The sequence below is a fragment of the Salvelinus fontinalis genome, chromosome 5 (genome assembly GCF_029448725.1).
Source record: "Salvelinus fontinalis isolate EN_2023a chromosome 5, ASM2944872v1, whole genome shotgun sequence".
Taxonomy (NCBI): domain Eukaryota; kingdom Metazoa; phylum Chordata; class Actinopteri; order Salmoniformes; family Salmonidae; genus Salvelinus; species Salvelinus fontinalis.
Genome location: NC_074669.1, coordinates 41,588,399 through 41,604,832, shown reverse-complemented (window position 1 = coordinate 41,604,832; position 16,434 = coordinate 41,588,399). Strand labels below are relative to the sequence as shown.

At 43.3% G+C, this 16,434-nt stretch overlaps 2 protein-coding genes across 3 annotated transcripts in view; one reads left to right on the top strand and one right to left on the bottom strand.

Moving 5' to 3' along the window:
* herc3 (HECT and RLD domain containing E3 ubiquitin protein ligase 3) overlaps positions 1 to 2,188 on the top strand; it is a 33,284-nt gene extending 31,096 nt beyond the window's left edge. For both annotated transcript variants that reach the window (XM_055923431.1, XM_055923432.1), the window contains one exon: positions 126 to 2,188. In XM_055923431.1, the coding sequence (XP_055779406.1) occupies positions 126 to 334 (209 nt within the window). In that variant the 3' untranslated portion in view covers positions 335 to 2,188. The remainder of the gene's footprint in view (positions 1 to 125) is intronic.
* Positions 2,189 to 2,488: 300 nt separating this feature from the next.
* fam13a (family with sequence similarity 13 member A) overlaps positions 2,489 to 16,434 on the bottom strand; it is a gene marked incomplete at its 5' end in the record, with an annotated part of 79,771 nt that continues 65,825 nt past the window's right edge. The window contains 10 exon segments of the mRNA XM_055923430.1: positions 2,489 to 4,444; positions 4,619 to 4,720; positions 5,068 to 5,276; positions 5,999 to 6,082; positions 7,271 to 7,366; positions 9,529 to 9,612; positions 9,714 to 10,001; positions 10,360 to 10,504; positions 10,809 to 11,025; positions 14,948 to 15,013. Of these exon segments, the coding sequence (XP_055779405.1) occupies positions 4,321 to 4,444; positions 4,619 to 4,720; positions 5,068 to 5,276; positions 5,999 to 6,082; positions 7,271 to 7,366; positions 9,529 to 9,612; positions 9,714 to 10,001; positions 10,360 to 10,504; positions 10,809 to 11,025; positions 14,948 to 15,013 (1,415 nt within the window).

The following is a 16,434-nucleotide window of genomic DNA, read 5'->3' as shown; positions in this document are numbered from 1 at the left end:
CGCTACAAGGAAAGAAAGCTGCTTGAGTATCAGCCTCGACGATACTGTACATCTAACGCTATCCCTCCCTCTCTCAACTATAATACTATACCTAATGCTAACACTAGCCCTCCCCTTTACCCCAGTATTCCTGACGGGCAGTGACCGCATCCCCATCCATGGGATGGAGAGCCTCCGCATCGCCATCCAGTCCACGTCGGCCGAGGAGCACTATCTGCCTGTGGCCCACACCTGCTACAACCTGCTGGACATGCCCCGCTACCAGACCAAAGAGACCCTGCACCACCGTCTCACCCAGGCCGTGGAGCAGTACGAGGGCTTCAGTCTGGTGTGAGACCCAGTGGCTGGGTCAGTGGCTCCCCCTAGAGGCCTGGAGGACCAGGGGGAATTAGCATGGCTGCTAATGCTAATGTACTTTAATAACAACACCCTGTGAATGGGGATGGGTAGTGGGAAGGGGGCTGCTATTCCATAGCACGTTCCCTATACAGTAAGAGATTATATATTTTGAGTTATAATTGTCTTCTATGCAGATTGATGTACATAACTTGAACAGTTTTAATTAAACCAGCTTTTTTGTTGCTTTAAGATAATTTATTGAATTTAATAATTTGGGGGGATTTGAAAAATGATACATGTCGGAGGTGAACATTGAAGCCCTTAAAGCCCTTAACCTGGTATCTGGTCTTTTACCACTGTTCTTGGGTCCGTTTGAGGACAGATGATACCAGATTAATACATCAGTCTGGCCTTTTACCGCTGATCTTGGGTCAGTTTGGGGACAGATGATTCCAGATTAATACATGAGTTAACAGCAGGCAGACAGTTCCATACTCAAGCCCAATAAATACATGGCGTTCTAATGCCATACCCACAATACCAGTCTATTTCTACATTAAAAAGACTACCTGACCGACTGGAGTTACTTACATGTCCTCAATCTTACATTTATCAATATTTCTTTGATTGCGATGCCGTTGGAGTGATTTTATTACAGTAGTATTGGTGAAGTCTTTTTGTTTTTAATGGATGTTAAAATGTCTGTGTGCATGTTGTCGAGAGGAAACGCTAAAAAGACACCTCATCGTTACATTATAAACAAAACACAGAAATACAGCTAATCCAAATGTATTTGATCCCTGTAACCCCAGATTAGGAATAAATCATCTCAATGTCAATCTGGGAGATCTATTGGTGCCACGAGGTCAGAATGAGTGCACATTCGTAGCCTGGCGGATAATAGGTTGATTTACAGATGATCTGTTTATGGTTCCCACCGGTTCCTTCTATGATGACACACAGCATTCGGACCAACGACATTAGGCTTGGTCAATTTGACCTGCAGAATTAGATGTAAGGAACAGATTATATTGGGTCATGTTATTAGCAATAACAAACTGAAGCAAACAGCTCAGTAATGTAATGCCGTTTGGATGAGGGTCGAGGACGCTGCACTCTGAACATCTCTGCATCGTTTCCCGGCCATTACTTCAATTACTCTTCTCTCAAGTGTATCTGGATCGTGTGTTGATATGCAAGTGATTAAAAATAACTTTGTCTATACATTCTGCCTATTCAGTCCTATTACCGAACATCTCAGCCAATGGAGGTATTGTATCGTATACCATTTCTCTTAAGCCATGTCCACTGTAACTGGGGTTAAGACAAACATGTCGTTATTTATAGGGACGGCTGGTCTCCTTGTTTGTCTTTTGTTTTAATACATCAATAGCCACAAATGTGCCCACGGGGAATAATTACTATTATTTTGATTTATAACTCTTGTCACTCTGTGTAGACAATGACATAAAAAACAAATGTCATAGTGATCTTTTGTTTATTCAAAGCTGAGCTAGGGCAATACCTGAGGGAGGCTGTGTGTTCTATTATAGCCTGGTCCCTAATCCGTTTGTGCTGTTTCGCTGACTAAAGCAGTTGGCAAGACAACAAACCGATCAGCGACCAGGCTAGGGGAAAAGCCTATTCATTCCTTATTATTCTTATTTCACCACGGTAATGGCGACAATTCCAAATCATGGGGTCAATGTTTGCAAATAAGGGCTTATTAGTGGATCTATAACTGGATTGTGTCAAGTATATCATATTTAATTTTGTACCTTTTAAATGGATGACATTATTTTTTCTTTCTATTTTTTTTCCTGAACAAATAAAACGTGATTCCAGCTTGCCCTGTAGTTGTGTTTTAAATCAAGAAGTTATTTTATAGGTTGGTCTGGGAATAAGGATTTGCTTGTGGATAAATGAGAGGTGCATATAAGGGGACTTTGTGTAAAGAAATTAATTTTTTTGTAGAGTTCAACCAATATATGAATGAAATTGCCATGTTCTTTACATGTATGACATTGATGTGTTCTTGTAGTATTTCCCTGTGAAATGTGTTGACATTCAACACACCAATTCAGTACAACACAAACACACCAATTCACCACCACACAAACACACCAATGAAAATCCAAAGCCAACAAACTCAGTAAAAATATGTTTGGTTTTATATATACAATTTATGTACTAAAATGTACACACCCATAATTCATTATGTCCACCAGTGTTTTACATTCAATAAAAACGAAAGTCGCACTGTTAAAATGATCCATTTTGGAGAAAAAAGGAAAAATGTACTTGCTCACTTAGCAATGTAAACATAGATCTGGATCCATATTTACAAGGAACAAATAGGCCATGATAAAATACCTACATAAAGAAAGAAAGCAGCATGCCTTGGTTGAGTATTGAAGGTTCTGCGTTGGGGATTGGTGGCCATTTTGATAGTTATTGGGACTTTTCTTTAAGGATGGATGTTCCACACAAAATGGCCCTTGTTGGTGTTGAAAAGTGCGAGCAAAAATATACCACGGATTTCAAGACAGGATAGCTTACTTCACACAAAGTGAATAGGAAAAGAAAACACACCAATGCAAAATAATATACAAGCAGTCAAATTCATAAGTGACTGACGACCATGATCACAATAATTCATGAAATTGTATACATTGATCCACTACACTATTTTGGTATGCAAACCGAGTCATTTTCTTTGGATCATAGACTATTTGTTCTGCATTCTAGTTCTCAGTTTAAACAAATGAACACTCCTCTGACATTTCCTCATAGCTTTGCTAAAAATACACACAATTTCTGGAAACAAACAAATATAAGCATTGATGATGACAACAAGTGTGTTTTTCCTAGGTTAACATTGAGATTATTGCCGCGTTCACGTGCTAGTCGGAACTAGGAAAGTCGGAAATGTTCAACTTGCTAACTGGTTGTATTTATACATGTGCAGCGTTCAACTAGTTTGCAAGTCGAAAATTTCAGAGTTTCCTAGTTCCAACTTGCACGTCAATGCGACAAATGGCACCAATCATGAGTTACATTTTTAAAAATCCATCAATTGGCTGAACTCTGCTAGACTGGCTCTCTGATTGGTTGTTTGCATGCAGATTGTAACTGTCTGTCCCTCTTACAAAAATACACAATCCCCTCATTTAATTTTTCTGATTACAAAATCTTGTTTCTCAAAATGGCAATACCTTAAAGTACATAATCCCAAATCTAATGTTATACTCCACATTTTAAGACTTAAAAAAAAATCCAATATAAAAGTCTATATGAACTACCATATAAACATTCAAAGGAAGAAAAATAAATTAAATCAATACAACACTCTTCGTAAATGTATACTTTAAATTAGTGATAACTATTCAATGTAGGGTAGTTCTTGGTATCAATCAATATCAAGATGCACATAAAAAATTTAAATATATTCCTTTGAAAAAAGGTTGGTTTTGGTCCACTCTGCGGGGGCAGGAAAATGCTGGTGCTTCCGGTTTTCAGGGATACAGTATTTTCCTCCACTTCCCCTGAAAAATCGATGTGGGGACTCTGCTCAGGCATCTTTTAAGGCCTGCTACGTTAGGTTAGTATTCATTCAAAGATGCCTGACATTTTGAGTTCCGGGGTTCTTCTTCTATACGAGGGAAACAACAGACAAGATGGAGTAGCCTCCGGGGCAGCACCTACATGTCAGTTCCAACTCCTCTCAGGTCAGTAACTAAGCCATACCGTTTCCCCTTCTACAGTTGGGATTCATCAGGGGGCAACATGTTGGCATCTCCTGAAGCCAAATGTGTCTATGGCACAATTGGCACAAGAAAGAAAATACAAATATTGTGAGGGATGATGAGGTGTATCTGTTTTGCTATGGATGGTTTTCCTTTCCATGGGCTGGTGTGGTCCATCTCTTATTGAGACGGAGCCTCATTCATTCCTCTGTCAGTCTTTGATGTTTTATTTTCTTTAGAGGAACTTAGAGGCATCTCCTTTGCTGATGAGAACCTCTATCAGCCTAAGCTTGGCTTTGATGTGCTTGTATTCGTTATACTCTACCGCCAAAGGGGAGCGGTCTTCCTTCTGCACGTTTCTATGGCAACAGCAAGTGGGAGGAAGCAAAATACAAACATTAGCTGAATGGACGACGGTCAAAATGGCTGTGCAACCAAAGATGAAGGACAGTACATCATGAGTTCTCGCATCATCTAATTGTTTACAATTAGTCCAACTATGACACGAAACAAAACCGGAAACGTCATCTTACCTGCCGTTTTGCCTGAAGAATTGATCTTCAAACTCTCTTAGGTTCTTGCGGATTCTCTTTTTCTCCTCCCGGGCATCTTGTAGCTGCTCCACTAGTTCCGGCCTGTGTGTGAGGGAGAGACAAACACAGCTTTAGGCATCTGAACCTCAAAGGCTGTTTTGACTTTAAAAGGCTTTTAAAATCCTTCAAGTTGTTTCAATCTTAGTTGTTTAAGAAGTGAACGTTCTTCTAAACACATGAAATACCACAGCTAACTTGAATTGATAAGACATCAACAATAACATGAGACTACTAATGATTGCAGTGCTTCAATTCTACAATCTAAACTACAATGTCCATGTTATTCACCCATCCAGATTATTTAGATATAGGTCAATTATATTTAATCCAATTCAATTTATCCCCTCAGGGGCAATTCAGAAGAGGTCAGTGTCGGTTTGGGTGCTTACATGGTGGCCGAATGCAGGTTGGACAGACGCATGTCGGTGGTGTTCTTGGAGGGCGAGAGCTCGTCGACGGGCGAGATGAAGCCGTCCGTCTCCTCCTCCAGCTGGTCCAGGAAGCCCAGCATACTGAAGTCTGGACGCACTGTCCCTGTGATCTGGCATTGGGGCTTGTTGTTGGACTCAGAGTCATCCTCAGAGCCATCCTCCTCTTCCTATGGTGACAAAACCAGCAAAGGGGTAGGTCAGTGGAGGGTTAAGGGGGGAAAGGGTGAGCGATGCTGGGGTGAACTGATCATAGCGCCATGGGGCTGTCAAGGGACCCCCAGGGTCAAGAGCTAGGTTAATGCAAGAGAATCAAGTATTGTGAATCTAATGTTACTGGAATCAGAGCACAAAGACACATTTATTCAGTCATTTTTCAGGCACAGGCAAGTTTGATGAGGTTAATACATGTCTAATACATGTTCATTTTTCCACTTTGAATTTCTTTTAGATTGTCTCAAATCAAAACTATTCTAATACATCCACAAATATCAGCACACACGTGATGAGCATCTCAAGACCAGCGTTGACTTGACGATCTCCCTGTTTTTGCTTGATTGGATCATTTGGTTATCTGATTTATTTTTGGTGTACACACACATTGACACACACCATGCACAGGCAAGTCGCTTTGTTAGTCCTTCTCACACACTATCAAGTTGATCCCAAAGCAATCAATCTAACAAGTCATGAAGCAGCAATCTAAGCATCAAAAACCAAGTTGATATTGAATCAAAACGAGTGCTATGATTGCTATGGGTGGCCTCCCAATCCACAGGCTGCAATCAGGTTTGGTTGATAGGTGAGGGAGTAGGGGATTGGAGGGGACGAGGGGGAGGGAGTTGCGTTCTGATCACTGATTAGTCGAGCACGAGCAGCAGTGTGTCTTCACCTTGATGTCGTCAAAGAAGAGCGCGGCTTCGCCCTCGATAATGGGCTGAAGTAGAGGACCTCTGCGTTTGCTGGAGGGGGAGGCCTGAGAGTTAACAAGGAGGGGTTACCACTCGAGAACTGACCCCAGTTCAGCTCTGACTACAGAGCACATAGAGAAACTGACTGAATAGCATCCACTACAAACTGATCCTGGATCAGGTTTGTCACTGTAGGATTTTCTGCTGAACACTACCATGCTTGTTTTGGAACCTGTACCAAGTACTAGGATCAGAATGACCTGCTCTTGTTTGTGGGACCTTGTCACGACCATAATAGGCTTCTTCAGTGAAAACATAGCACTAGGCTCTCGTGTGATTTTAAGCCTCTGAAAGGCAGGCTGTGTAACAGGGTCTTAGATCAAACAGATAAGGGTATCACGAGTCAGCTCTTTAACACAATGAATTCAGCAGTTGACATAACCCTATATGCCACCATGTACAGTACATAAACGTTTGCTAGGTCTCCAATTTATATAATGAGGATTAAACCTATTATATAAAGTGTGTTCTGTACAGTACATTAGGTTCATAACACAGATTACATATTGCGTAATCAAAGTGTTTACACAAGAAATTAAAGGGGAAAACTGGGACAAAACATTAAAATGTCCTCTTGTATACCCGTTAAATAAACCATATGGAGATGAAATGTATTACAATGGAAAAATATATTCTAATAATCTTTAATGTATTGGTGGTTAGAGGTTATTGTGAGATTATACATATATTTTTTTATCCCCTTCTGGTTTGAATCCAGCCTCAGCGAATCCCTATATCTGATGAGAATCTGAATAGTTGAAGTGTTTTCTGCCCTTCCGTACCCATCTTTCTAGTCTAGAGGGAGAGTCTGCACAGCTGTGGTGTGCGTGTGTATGTGTTCGTAGTTCCCTGTGGCCAACTGAGTTGGTGTGGCCCCAACTTGTCACCTTTGAGCTCTGTTAAGAACCTGTGGATCTACTGAGCCGCTTAAACCGAGTTTAGGCTTAGGGCATTGGCCTTGAGGCTAACCTAGCGCTATGGCTAGCCACTACATACAGTCCCGCCTATGGATTCTAATGCTAGCCTAATGCTAACATTAGCGTTGTTAGGATTAAGTGCCCACGTAAAGGAGCTTGATCTTCAGCCAATGCTACGTGGTGACCTTTACCACCAGCTCCTCAAAGAGAAACCCAGGAACAACTCTGCTGTGGAGAAAATGAAGGGAGAGTGCAAAGACAGCCAGCTATACTTACAATGACGGGGATGGTGGAAGCTCTGCAGAGGATCTGTTTGACCAGGCGGTATCTGTCGTACAGCGGCTTCATGATCTGTCTCTCAGTCTTGGTAACCTAGAGAAGAGGCAGAGAGAAGGGGGAAAGGCACATTGTTAGCAATAGCACACCGCTAGCTAGCTAGCATTAGCACACACCTGTGGCGCTACAATAGCACTCCCCTGGGGCACTACAATAGCACTCTGCTAGCTAGGGCATAGATTCCATCCTTATCAATTCAAATCAAATGTTTTTTTTAGTAGAGGGCAACGTTATGACACAACCTAGATACAACGTTGGCTGCATTTACACAGGCAGGCATATTCTAATATTTTTTTCATTAATTGATCTTTTGACCAACCAGATCAGCTCTGAAAAAGGTCTGCTGTGAAAAGATCTGATGTAAATTGGTCAGAAGACCAATTACTGGAAAGAATATCAGAATATGGCTGCCTGTGTAAATGCAGCCAACGTTGTATCTAGGTTGTGTCATGACGTTGCCCTCTTGGGTACAGCAAGCCCCATCCCCCTCTCCCTGCCTCCTACAACTAGGCTGCTGTGGTCAGAGAGGTCGTAAATTCCTGAGGAGATGATCTCCTCATGGCCACAGTATAGAGACAGAGTGCCTTTTCATAGAGAACAAAGGAATTTCTTCCACCTCACAGAACTTGAGGCCCGAACAACATTTACGTTCCGGAGAAGGTATAAAAGATCGGTGAAGAATCCAGCTACGAACTGGTCCGTTTGTTACAACTTGGGGGAGCTCATGGGAGACGGTGCGGCCACATTACCATAACGCTGTTTATATAATAGCCTCAGATATGAGGTTTACATCTAATTGTTGTATAAGATGAATGAGTGAGAATGAAACTGTTTGTAAAATTGTGCAATGTGATTTTGGACTGTTTAATGAAGGAAACTCCAATTCCCTTTTGAGTTTAACTAAATCAAAGGACCGCCCATGAGCCCAGTTAGGGTCGGGCATCCTGGGACAGGCCCTTTTCTGCAACTCCGAATAAAACCCCCACTCAGGTTTTCTATCACCAGACCATGTTTCTCTCAATCACGACAGGACAAAGGTTGCAGACCAGCTTACCTCGATAACGAGAGGGCCAAGGTTTGAGACCAGACTGCTGAATCTTTTAACCATACCACGTGGTTAAACTCTTAGACTATCGATACCGACAGAATAAGAACAAGTCTTTGATATTAATTACTAGTCTGCAGCTAGGAATTCGGTCTCATTGAAAGCGAAGAACAACAACCGCCGAAACACCTATCCATAACGACATGAATGAATGTCACTCTGAACTATCCACTCTAACCACGACAGAGAGAAAGAGAGAGAGAGAGGACGGAATCTCTCCAACAGAAACTAACTTTTCAGCAGAGATCCCGACGACACACTGAGCGTAAATATATTTATTGATTGCAATTGTTCCCGAATGAGTGAGCGTTCATGTGCAAAGGATTAGCATTTCAATTGTTATAATTATCAACTCTGTAGTAACTTCTCATCTGACCCCCACTCCCCTTTTGTCTAACAAGCCGCCATGCCAGTTTAGCCCACTAGGGCACATTCTCCTATCATTTCTTGTAACCATATTTACTTTGTTTGTTTGTTTATGCATTTCTGTGAATTACTTAGTAAATAAATGATTTAAGACAATGGATGTATGGATGACTCATAGTGAAGACTCGGTTCGTGCAGATAACCAACAATTTACAATGTTTGGAATGAGACTAACGTAAAGTAAATAATTCATTCATTCGAAGACTAATTGATCAGATATAAAATATCTGAAAAGTTATATTAGGAAAATTATAACTTTGTAATCTGAATATTTTCCTTGGTGCCCCGACTTCCTAGTTAATTACAGTTACATGATTAATCAGTTTAATCGCGTAATACTAATTACAGAGAATCTTTAATAACTAAAAGTCTTCATTTAATGATAGTAAAGACACGACAGTTGCTTGAAAAGATTGCATAGTTCAAAGCACACATCTGTGTGCACACATTCTGCACTCTACACACACACAAACAGCCTGGTTCAAGACATTATTCACTCTTCAGTTGTAAACTAGGTCAGGTTTTCCACTGTACAGAGACTGACTTAATGCATTTGTTGGAATTTTCTTAGCTATCAGTTACTGTTCAGGCAGATGGGTGGGCATCTAGAAGGCTCTATGAAATAGTTTGGGGGGGGCAGAAAAGAGACAGTGGACAAGACACTCACTGGTCTACCGTGGATGCCTTCGTAGTACAGGAGAGCCTTCTGTAAGGCCACCTTCTCAGCGCCAATCTGCTCCCGGGTCATATCCTATCAGAGAAGGAAGACGCCTTTAGCCGTTAACCAATAGCATTTAGCTATTAACAGTAGCCCGGCATTTACAATAAGCGGCTAGGCGGCTCCTATCTCACCTTGACGTCCTCGGGGCGCCCCACCTCTTCCCTCTTCTCTTGCAGCTTGTTCTGGACGCCCTCCAGGGTGTTCTCTACCGGGGGCTTGGGCGCCTTCTCCTGTTGGGGCTTCTTCTCCAGCTGGGAGCCAAAGCTCTTGGGCAGGGTGTTGCTGCGTTGGCGGGTCAGCGGAGGGAGGTCCTCCTCAGACTTGTGGAGCTTGTGCTCTTTCAGGTCTTTGCGGAGCTTGGCCAGTTCATTCATCCACTTCAGGACCTCTGGGTTGTCAGCCTTGTCACTGTGTGAGGGCTGTAAACAACAACAACATGATTAATCTTAATCCACAAACAGCAGCAGTTGGTAGTTTGACGTCTTCCCACAACATCTTGACTTTATCAATTGACCCCATTCCTGACACCCCTCCCATCAGCTCTCATTATGAACTCTCTAATCGTGTTTACTTTGAAGGAAGCCAGTCGTGTCTTATAAATGGCATTTTATATTTCTGTGCATTTCTTTGGATGCCTTTGGTATATCTCCTAATAAGCTAGTTGTGCTGCCCTGCTTTCTCTGATATACTGTAGCTACTTTAGAAATCAATCAGAAAGTGGCTCACTCATTTATCCTTGCTGTCCAATGTTTCAGCTACAGAGGGTCTACTACTTACCCTGTATTTGCGCTCCTCCTCAAACTTCTCCTCGTACTTGTGGATCTTCCTCTTGAGACCGTGGATCTTCTTGGAGAGCTGGACTGAGGTCAGCTCTTGCTGGTCGTCGTCACCGCAGGAGCCCAGAGAGGAACTCCTTCTCCGACTGCAGGATAGAGACACAGCCATAGAAATAGAAGGACTGCCTGTTGCTATGGACACAGAGTCACGTTGGACGTATGCACACGCCTTTACTCTAAACACACAATCTGATGACCACCCATTGTAAAAACACACATGCATGAACACACATCTAATCACACATTATGTGACTCCCATATCTTGTAAATAAAACAGTGCCACACAAAAACAGTAACACATACTCAGTAACACAAACAAACCTACACACACACACACACACTACTAGTCCCCAAAGTCAACAGTACTGTAAGTCCATGTTGGTTACTCACCTGGCAAAGGAGTGTGCATTGGGCGGCGAGGGTGGCACCTCGGTGTCATCTATGTACTGCTGGCAATGACCGTAGGCGTGGAAACGGGGGGACAGCATGGGGTCGCTGTCCTCTTCAATCAGCTGGCGAATCAGGCGGCCCCCCACTTGGGGCGAAATGCACGCCTCCTCGCTGTCCATACTCTCCCGTTGCCACGACGAGTAGGCCGGGACTGGCTCTGTGGAGCACACAGAAAATAACACCGGTTAGTCTGATAATGACAGACCCTCCATGAAAACACACACACACACACTAAAAGTGGGTTAGATGGACCACTCCAAAACATACTGCACTCTGCACACGTTGATATCCCAAAGCTTAGTAATCCAAAAGGTGATGCAATGACAAAAACTGCACACACACACACGGCAGAGACATGACCGTGGGCAGGGATGAGGGAGTGACCTGTGGAACTTGGCCGGCTCTACCAGCAGTCGACAAACACTGGCTTATCTCTCTCTCAAACACAGCTAGAGCTCAACATGGGCCCTGCTTGGCTGCAACATCTGAACTACAAACACCTCTAAACATAGACAAAGTGTAGTCTAAGTAGAACACAGCAAAATAACAGCTTGCCTATCTGATTGTCGTCTCAAGGGACGAGGCAAGCAGTAAGCAGCGGGAATCCAACTGATTGGATCCAAATGAATCAACCCCCACTTTAAGTCTAAACATGGCGGTCGCTCGTCACCTCGGCAACACCTTCTTGGCACCCGCATCTGAGCGCCCTAAAGGTCACTGCGGCATTGCATGATGAAGCTGTTCACTAAAACTTTCACCACTAACTAATGGCTTAAAGACCCATTCGTCTGTTTTCCATGCTGGTTTCCCCAGCCCCTGGCCTCAGTTCAGCCCCAGCCAGAGTCCACTCCGACTCGCCACTAATTACACTGTGGTGAAAATAACCATGCAGATGTCTCTGACCATCGCAATCTATACATAAATTGGATTGCTCTTTGATGCCTCTGGTTGGGATAATGCAGGAGACATGGTCTCCCTGGTAGAGGAATGGAACGGCTGTGACTCCAGAGTTAGCCTTGTCCCATATCGGTTTGTGATGTCTTCACAATTCCTATGGTCGTTGTCATCAATTTGCAAGACAGCGCAAGCAGATATGGGACCAGGCTATACGGAGAGTGACTGGGAAGAATATTGTTGGACTGTGTATGTGAGTGAGAGAGAGAAAGACCACGGCATTGTACCGACAGCAGGACTTGTACTGTATCACAGATCAGTGGAGCACACAGGCTGTTGTTGCTAGGAGAGGAGGGAAGGCTTCACTTCAGATAGCCTAAGCCACCACCACACAACAGCATTGTAAATACAACACTCAGCCAAGTATTGTTCTACTGACTGTATGTAGCCGCCTGCACGTGCGCTTGTGTGGACGTGAGAGAAACCACGGTATTGTACCACAGGAAAACGGAGACCATGTAGGCTACACTGCACACTGGAGAGGTAACATAGTCAGAAGGGAAGGTGAGAGCAATAACAACGTCAGGTTTCCATATCACCAATGTAAACATTTAGAAGCATCAGAATTCAGGAATCACTCTTTGAACACATGCACACCCACGTGCACACACACACACACCCTGTAGCTGCACATGCATGTTTTTCTAAGAAGGGGGGCGGATTGGGGCTCATATGGGAAGTGATTTGGGTTCGAATTTCCAAAGAAAAAAGCTTTTTTGTTGTTGTTGGTTTACATATCTCGAAATGGATAGATAAAAGCTTAATTTGCCATTTGTGTCACTTCAAAGTGACCAATAGTAGTCCTACAACAGTTTTGCTTACAAATTGCAGGTCGAATTTCCCCGGGTAATTTTGACGCATATTGTTGATATTCTCTCGCGCACATAGGCCTATCTGCTGGTCGTCACTAGTTACCACTGTAGCCGATTTTGACTTTGTGGTTGTGATAACTAGTGGAAACCCTATCCGTTCCTCTGATCCATCCGACTACAGCACAGGTGTCAAACTCATTCCACGGGGGGCCGAGTGTCTGCGGGTTTTCGCTCCTCCCTTGTACTTGATTGATGAATTAACATCACCAATTAGTTAGGAACTCCCCACACCTGGTTGTCTAGGGCTTTATTGAAAGGAAAAACCAAAAACCTGCAGACACTAGGCCCTCCGTGGAATGAGTTTGACACCCCTGGACTACAGCAACACACCAACAATACAAATATCTACTGTATATCTCAATATTGTAAACGAGTTGAGTTATACAGAATAAAAGTAGTGGCATCATTAGCTGACAAATGCATGTAACGGTTAATATTGGCTCCTGGTTGTCGGTCAGTCTTATCTGTCTTTGCTACAGCTGATGACGCGCAGCTGCACATATTTGAAAACATCAGAGGTCTGTAACAAAGTTGCTTTCATGTTGCCTTCTTGAGTTTCTGAATTAAAGGAATTGTGTGCGATTTTCATTCACTAAGGGATTGAGAATATGTTCCTATAGTGTGTAGCCTAACACTTGGTGTCTGGACCGTGTTATAGGGTATACATGATGCGTTCGTAAATTCACTTTAGAGTGCCAGAATGCACTCGTAGTGTGCTCTGGACGTTCAAATTCCGAGCGTTTCGCTCTCGTAGCGTTCAGAGCGCACACTGGACGCTCTGGCGGAGAAGTAGGATTGATCGGAGCGTTCTGACCTCACAACAGCTGTCAAGCACTCACGCTAACTGGCTAAAGTTAACTAGCTTGCTAGTTACTTCCAGACATAAACGAGAGAACACCTCCTTCTGACAATTTTTTTCGCCCTAGCAGAGCTGGTTAGGCTGAATTGATGTTATCCGGAGCGTTGGAACTGCTGGCAACAATTTAATTACGATGTTTTTTGCCGACGTTTACTGACACCAGCCATATTCAACGAGTGTTGAGCGTTCATAAATTCACCAGTTATTCTGCGCTCTGGAAAACTCAGACGAGAGTGCTCTGAAATCGGAGTAGATTGCCAGAGGGAATTTACGAAGGCACCCATACATAGACTCCTCACTCAGCACGACTAGTAGTGCATGCTGGACTGTAGACGGTAGATAATAATCACGAAAGCCAGCTAACGTTAGCTGTCTGCTGCTATAAGGCGAGTTGTTTAGCTGGCAAGCCAACGCGCATTGCTAGCAAATATGTAGACTTAGCTGTCTACTATAATTTTTTTCATCTTAGATGTTAGATGTTGAGTTTACAGTTGCAACTCTTTGATTGCGAATTTTCCAGACGAGTGTTTGCACTGTAAGTGATAAAGCAGATAAAGGCGCTATACATATACCGCAGTAAAGTTGTGACTGTAAATTATAATTAAATTTTACTGCTGTAACGTTCATAGCTAACTCGACTTGTAAAATGCTTTTTTTTAATAATAGTAAATACTAGGTTTTCCTTAGATATTGTAACTACATACCAGTAGCTGTCTAATACTGACCAACGATTTGAGTTTGTTTACAAAAAAAGGACAACTGTCACCCCGATAATAATTCATAAACACAAATTACATAACTGAGACTTAGGCTATGAAGTATGGCTCGGGTCATGGAGGTGCTGGCTTGGAAGGTACATAGTGTGTGCGCGGTATGCTACTATAGGACTACGTGCGGTTTTACACGGTCTTTCAAGGCATGTCGGGACTGCCTGGGGCGCGGGAGGCGCGGGAGCAGTAGCCTAGTCTCCCTAGGCAGAAGGTTGCCTCACACAATGTATCCAATCAACACTGCTACGTATGGGTTTACTAGATGACAGTGAGCAACAGGTCAACCTCTCAAACAATTCAACGTGTTTTAACCTATTATGTCAGCTTACACAGCCAAGCAGCCAATAGGGCATTCACCATGGAATTTCAAATGAGGTCTTTAAATCAACCAGCATAACATCCAGCCCATTGTAGTTGAGGTATGCCATGCTGTCATGCCCCTAAAGGTTGGGATGTGATTGGTTGGGAGCAGAATATGCCCAATCACTGTTTAATGATGTTGCCATGCAGTAGTAAAAGGTCATGCAACAGGCATTTGGCCTTTTTCCTCTCTGTTCTGTCTCTAATGGGTTATTTGTATCAAGGCAAGACAAGTCCCGGTTCCAATGCCAGAATGCCACTTACCCTCATAATAACTCGACTGGAAAACACTTTTGAAATCAAGGAAAGGGGCGCTAAAGAATGGGCAATCTGGAGGAAGAGAGAAAAATAAGGTGATAAGAACAGACGAGATGGAGGGCGGAAAAGAAGATAAGATCCAGCCCGGTCACTCTGTTGCATGCGAAAGGTGAAATGAGAATCATAGTGCATCATTCCCAATGACAGAGACATTACACAGTAGTAGACAAGTCCTCTACTCTAACTAGCTCTATGTACGTGGAGCTGGCACACAGCACATATCTGCTCACCATGACTGTAGTTGGCACAGACTGCACTGGGTAAAAGGTCTCATGCCACTGTACCATCCACCATCCCAACCATGACTACCTCATCCATTCCTATTGCAACAACCTCATCTGTTTCCCTGCTTACCCCCTCTGCAGGACACAGGTACTTACAGATATACCTTATGCATAACAAAAACGCTCTTAGTCTCATGGCTCTATATTTAAAGGGGAGAGAAAGGACCTACTGCCAGACAAAAAGACCCCGAACATCACTCAAGTTCACTGTTGTTTAATCAAACACTCAAAACCCAAGCTCTGACTAGCCTTGCTCTTCTTCTGGCTTCAAAAGATCCAAGCGTTCTGATTGCCTTGCCTGCGTCTAGGAGAAATGCTTCTTGTGATATGGGAACGTCATGTCACGGTCTATCGGCACTCCACTGGGAGTTGTAACTCTCAGTAGCTCAGAGGAGTCTAAAGCATTATGCCTTTAAGAAGGTACCTCCTGTAGCATGGGATTCTTTTGTGCCAGGTAACACGCAGAATGTGACTTAAAAACAACGTCTGTTTTTGTCCTCCCTCACCTCACCTCTCCTCATCTCTCCATTCCTGGCTGTGAGAAAACAACACCTGGTGATACCTCTCACTCTTTCTCCAGAAAACACACACTATGTGCGTGTGTGTACACACACACGCGCTGCCTGCACTGCCAAAAACCCTAACACCAAACCCACATTGGCTGCAGCCCTGACTGAGTGCATAAGTTAGCATTTCTATGCAGACAGACACTACCTGAATATTTATCTGTCTATCACACTCACTTTGGAGCGAACAAGGACTAAGAACCAGGCTTACACAGTGCTCCTTAGCTAAATAGGACAAACATGTCTCAATCCCGATCACTAGAGGGCGTCTGAGTGCTTTTTGCTCCGTTGGTACTGTACTAGAGACACAATTCAAGACAAACAGTGCTGTTTGAGTTGGAAGAAATACTGAGTCCAAAGGAAATGTTTGAACAATATTTTCCTTAAGGTGTGACCTATTTCCATTGGGGTTAGGCAGTTTGGGTTGGGCATGACTGCTGCCTGCACCGAGCAACCACGCAGGAGATTATTTAGTTTCCAATATTCAAGTTACTATAAAAAATGGTGCCCATGCATGTCCCTTCAAGTCTGAAACTGCAAGTGGACTTCTTTCAGGTAACTTGCCCTGTGCAAACAAACATAA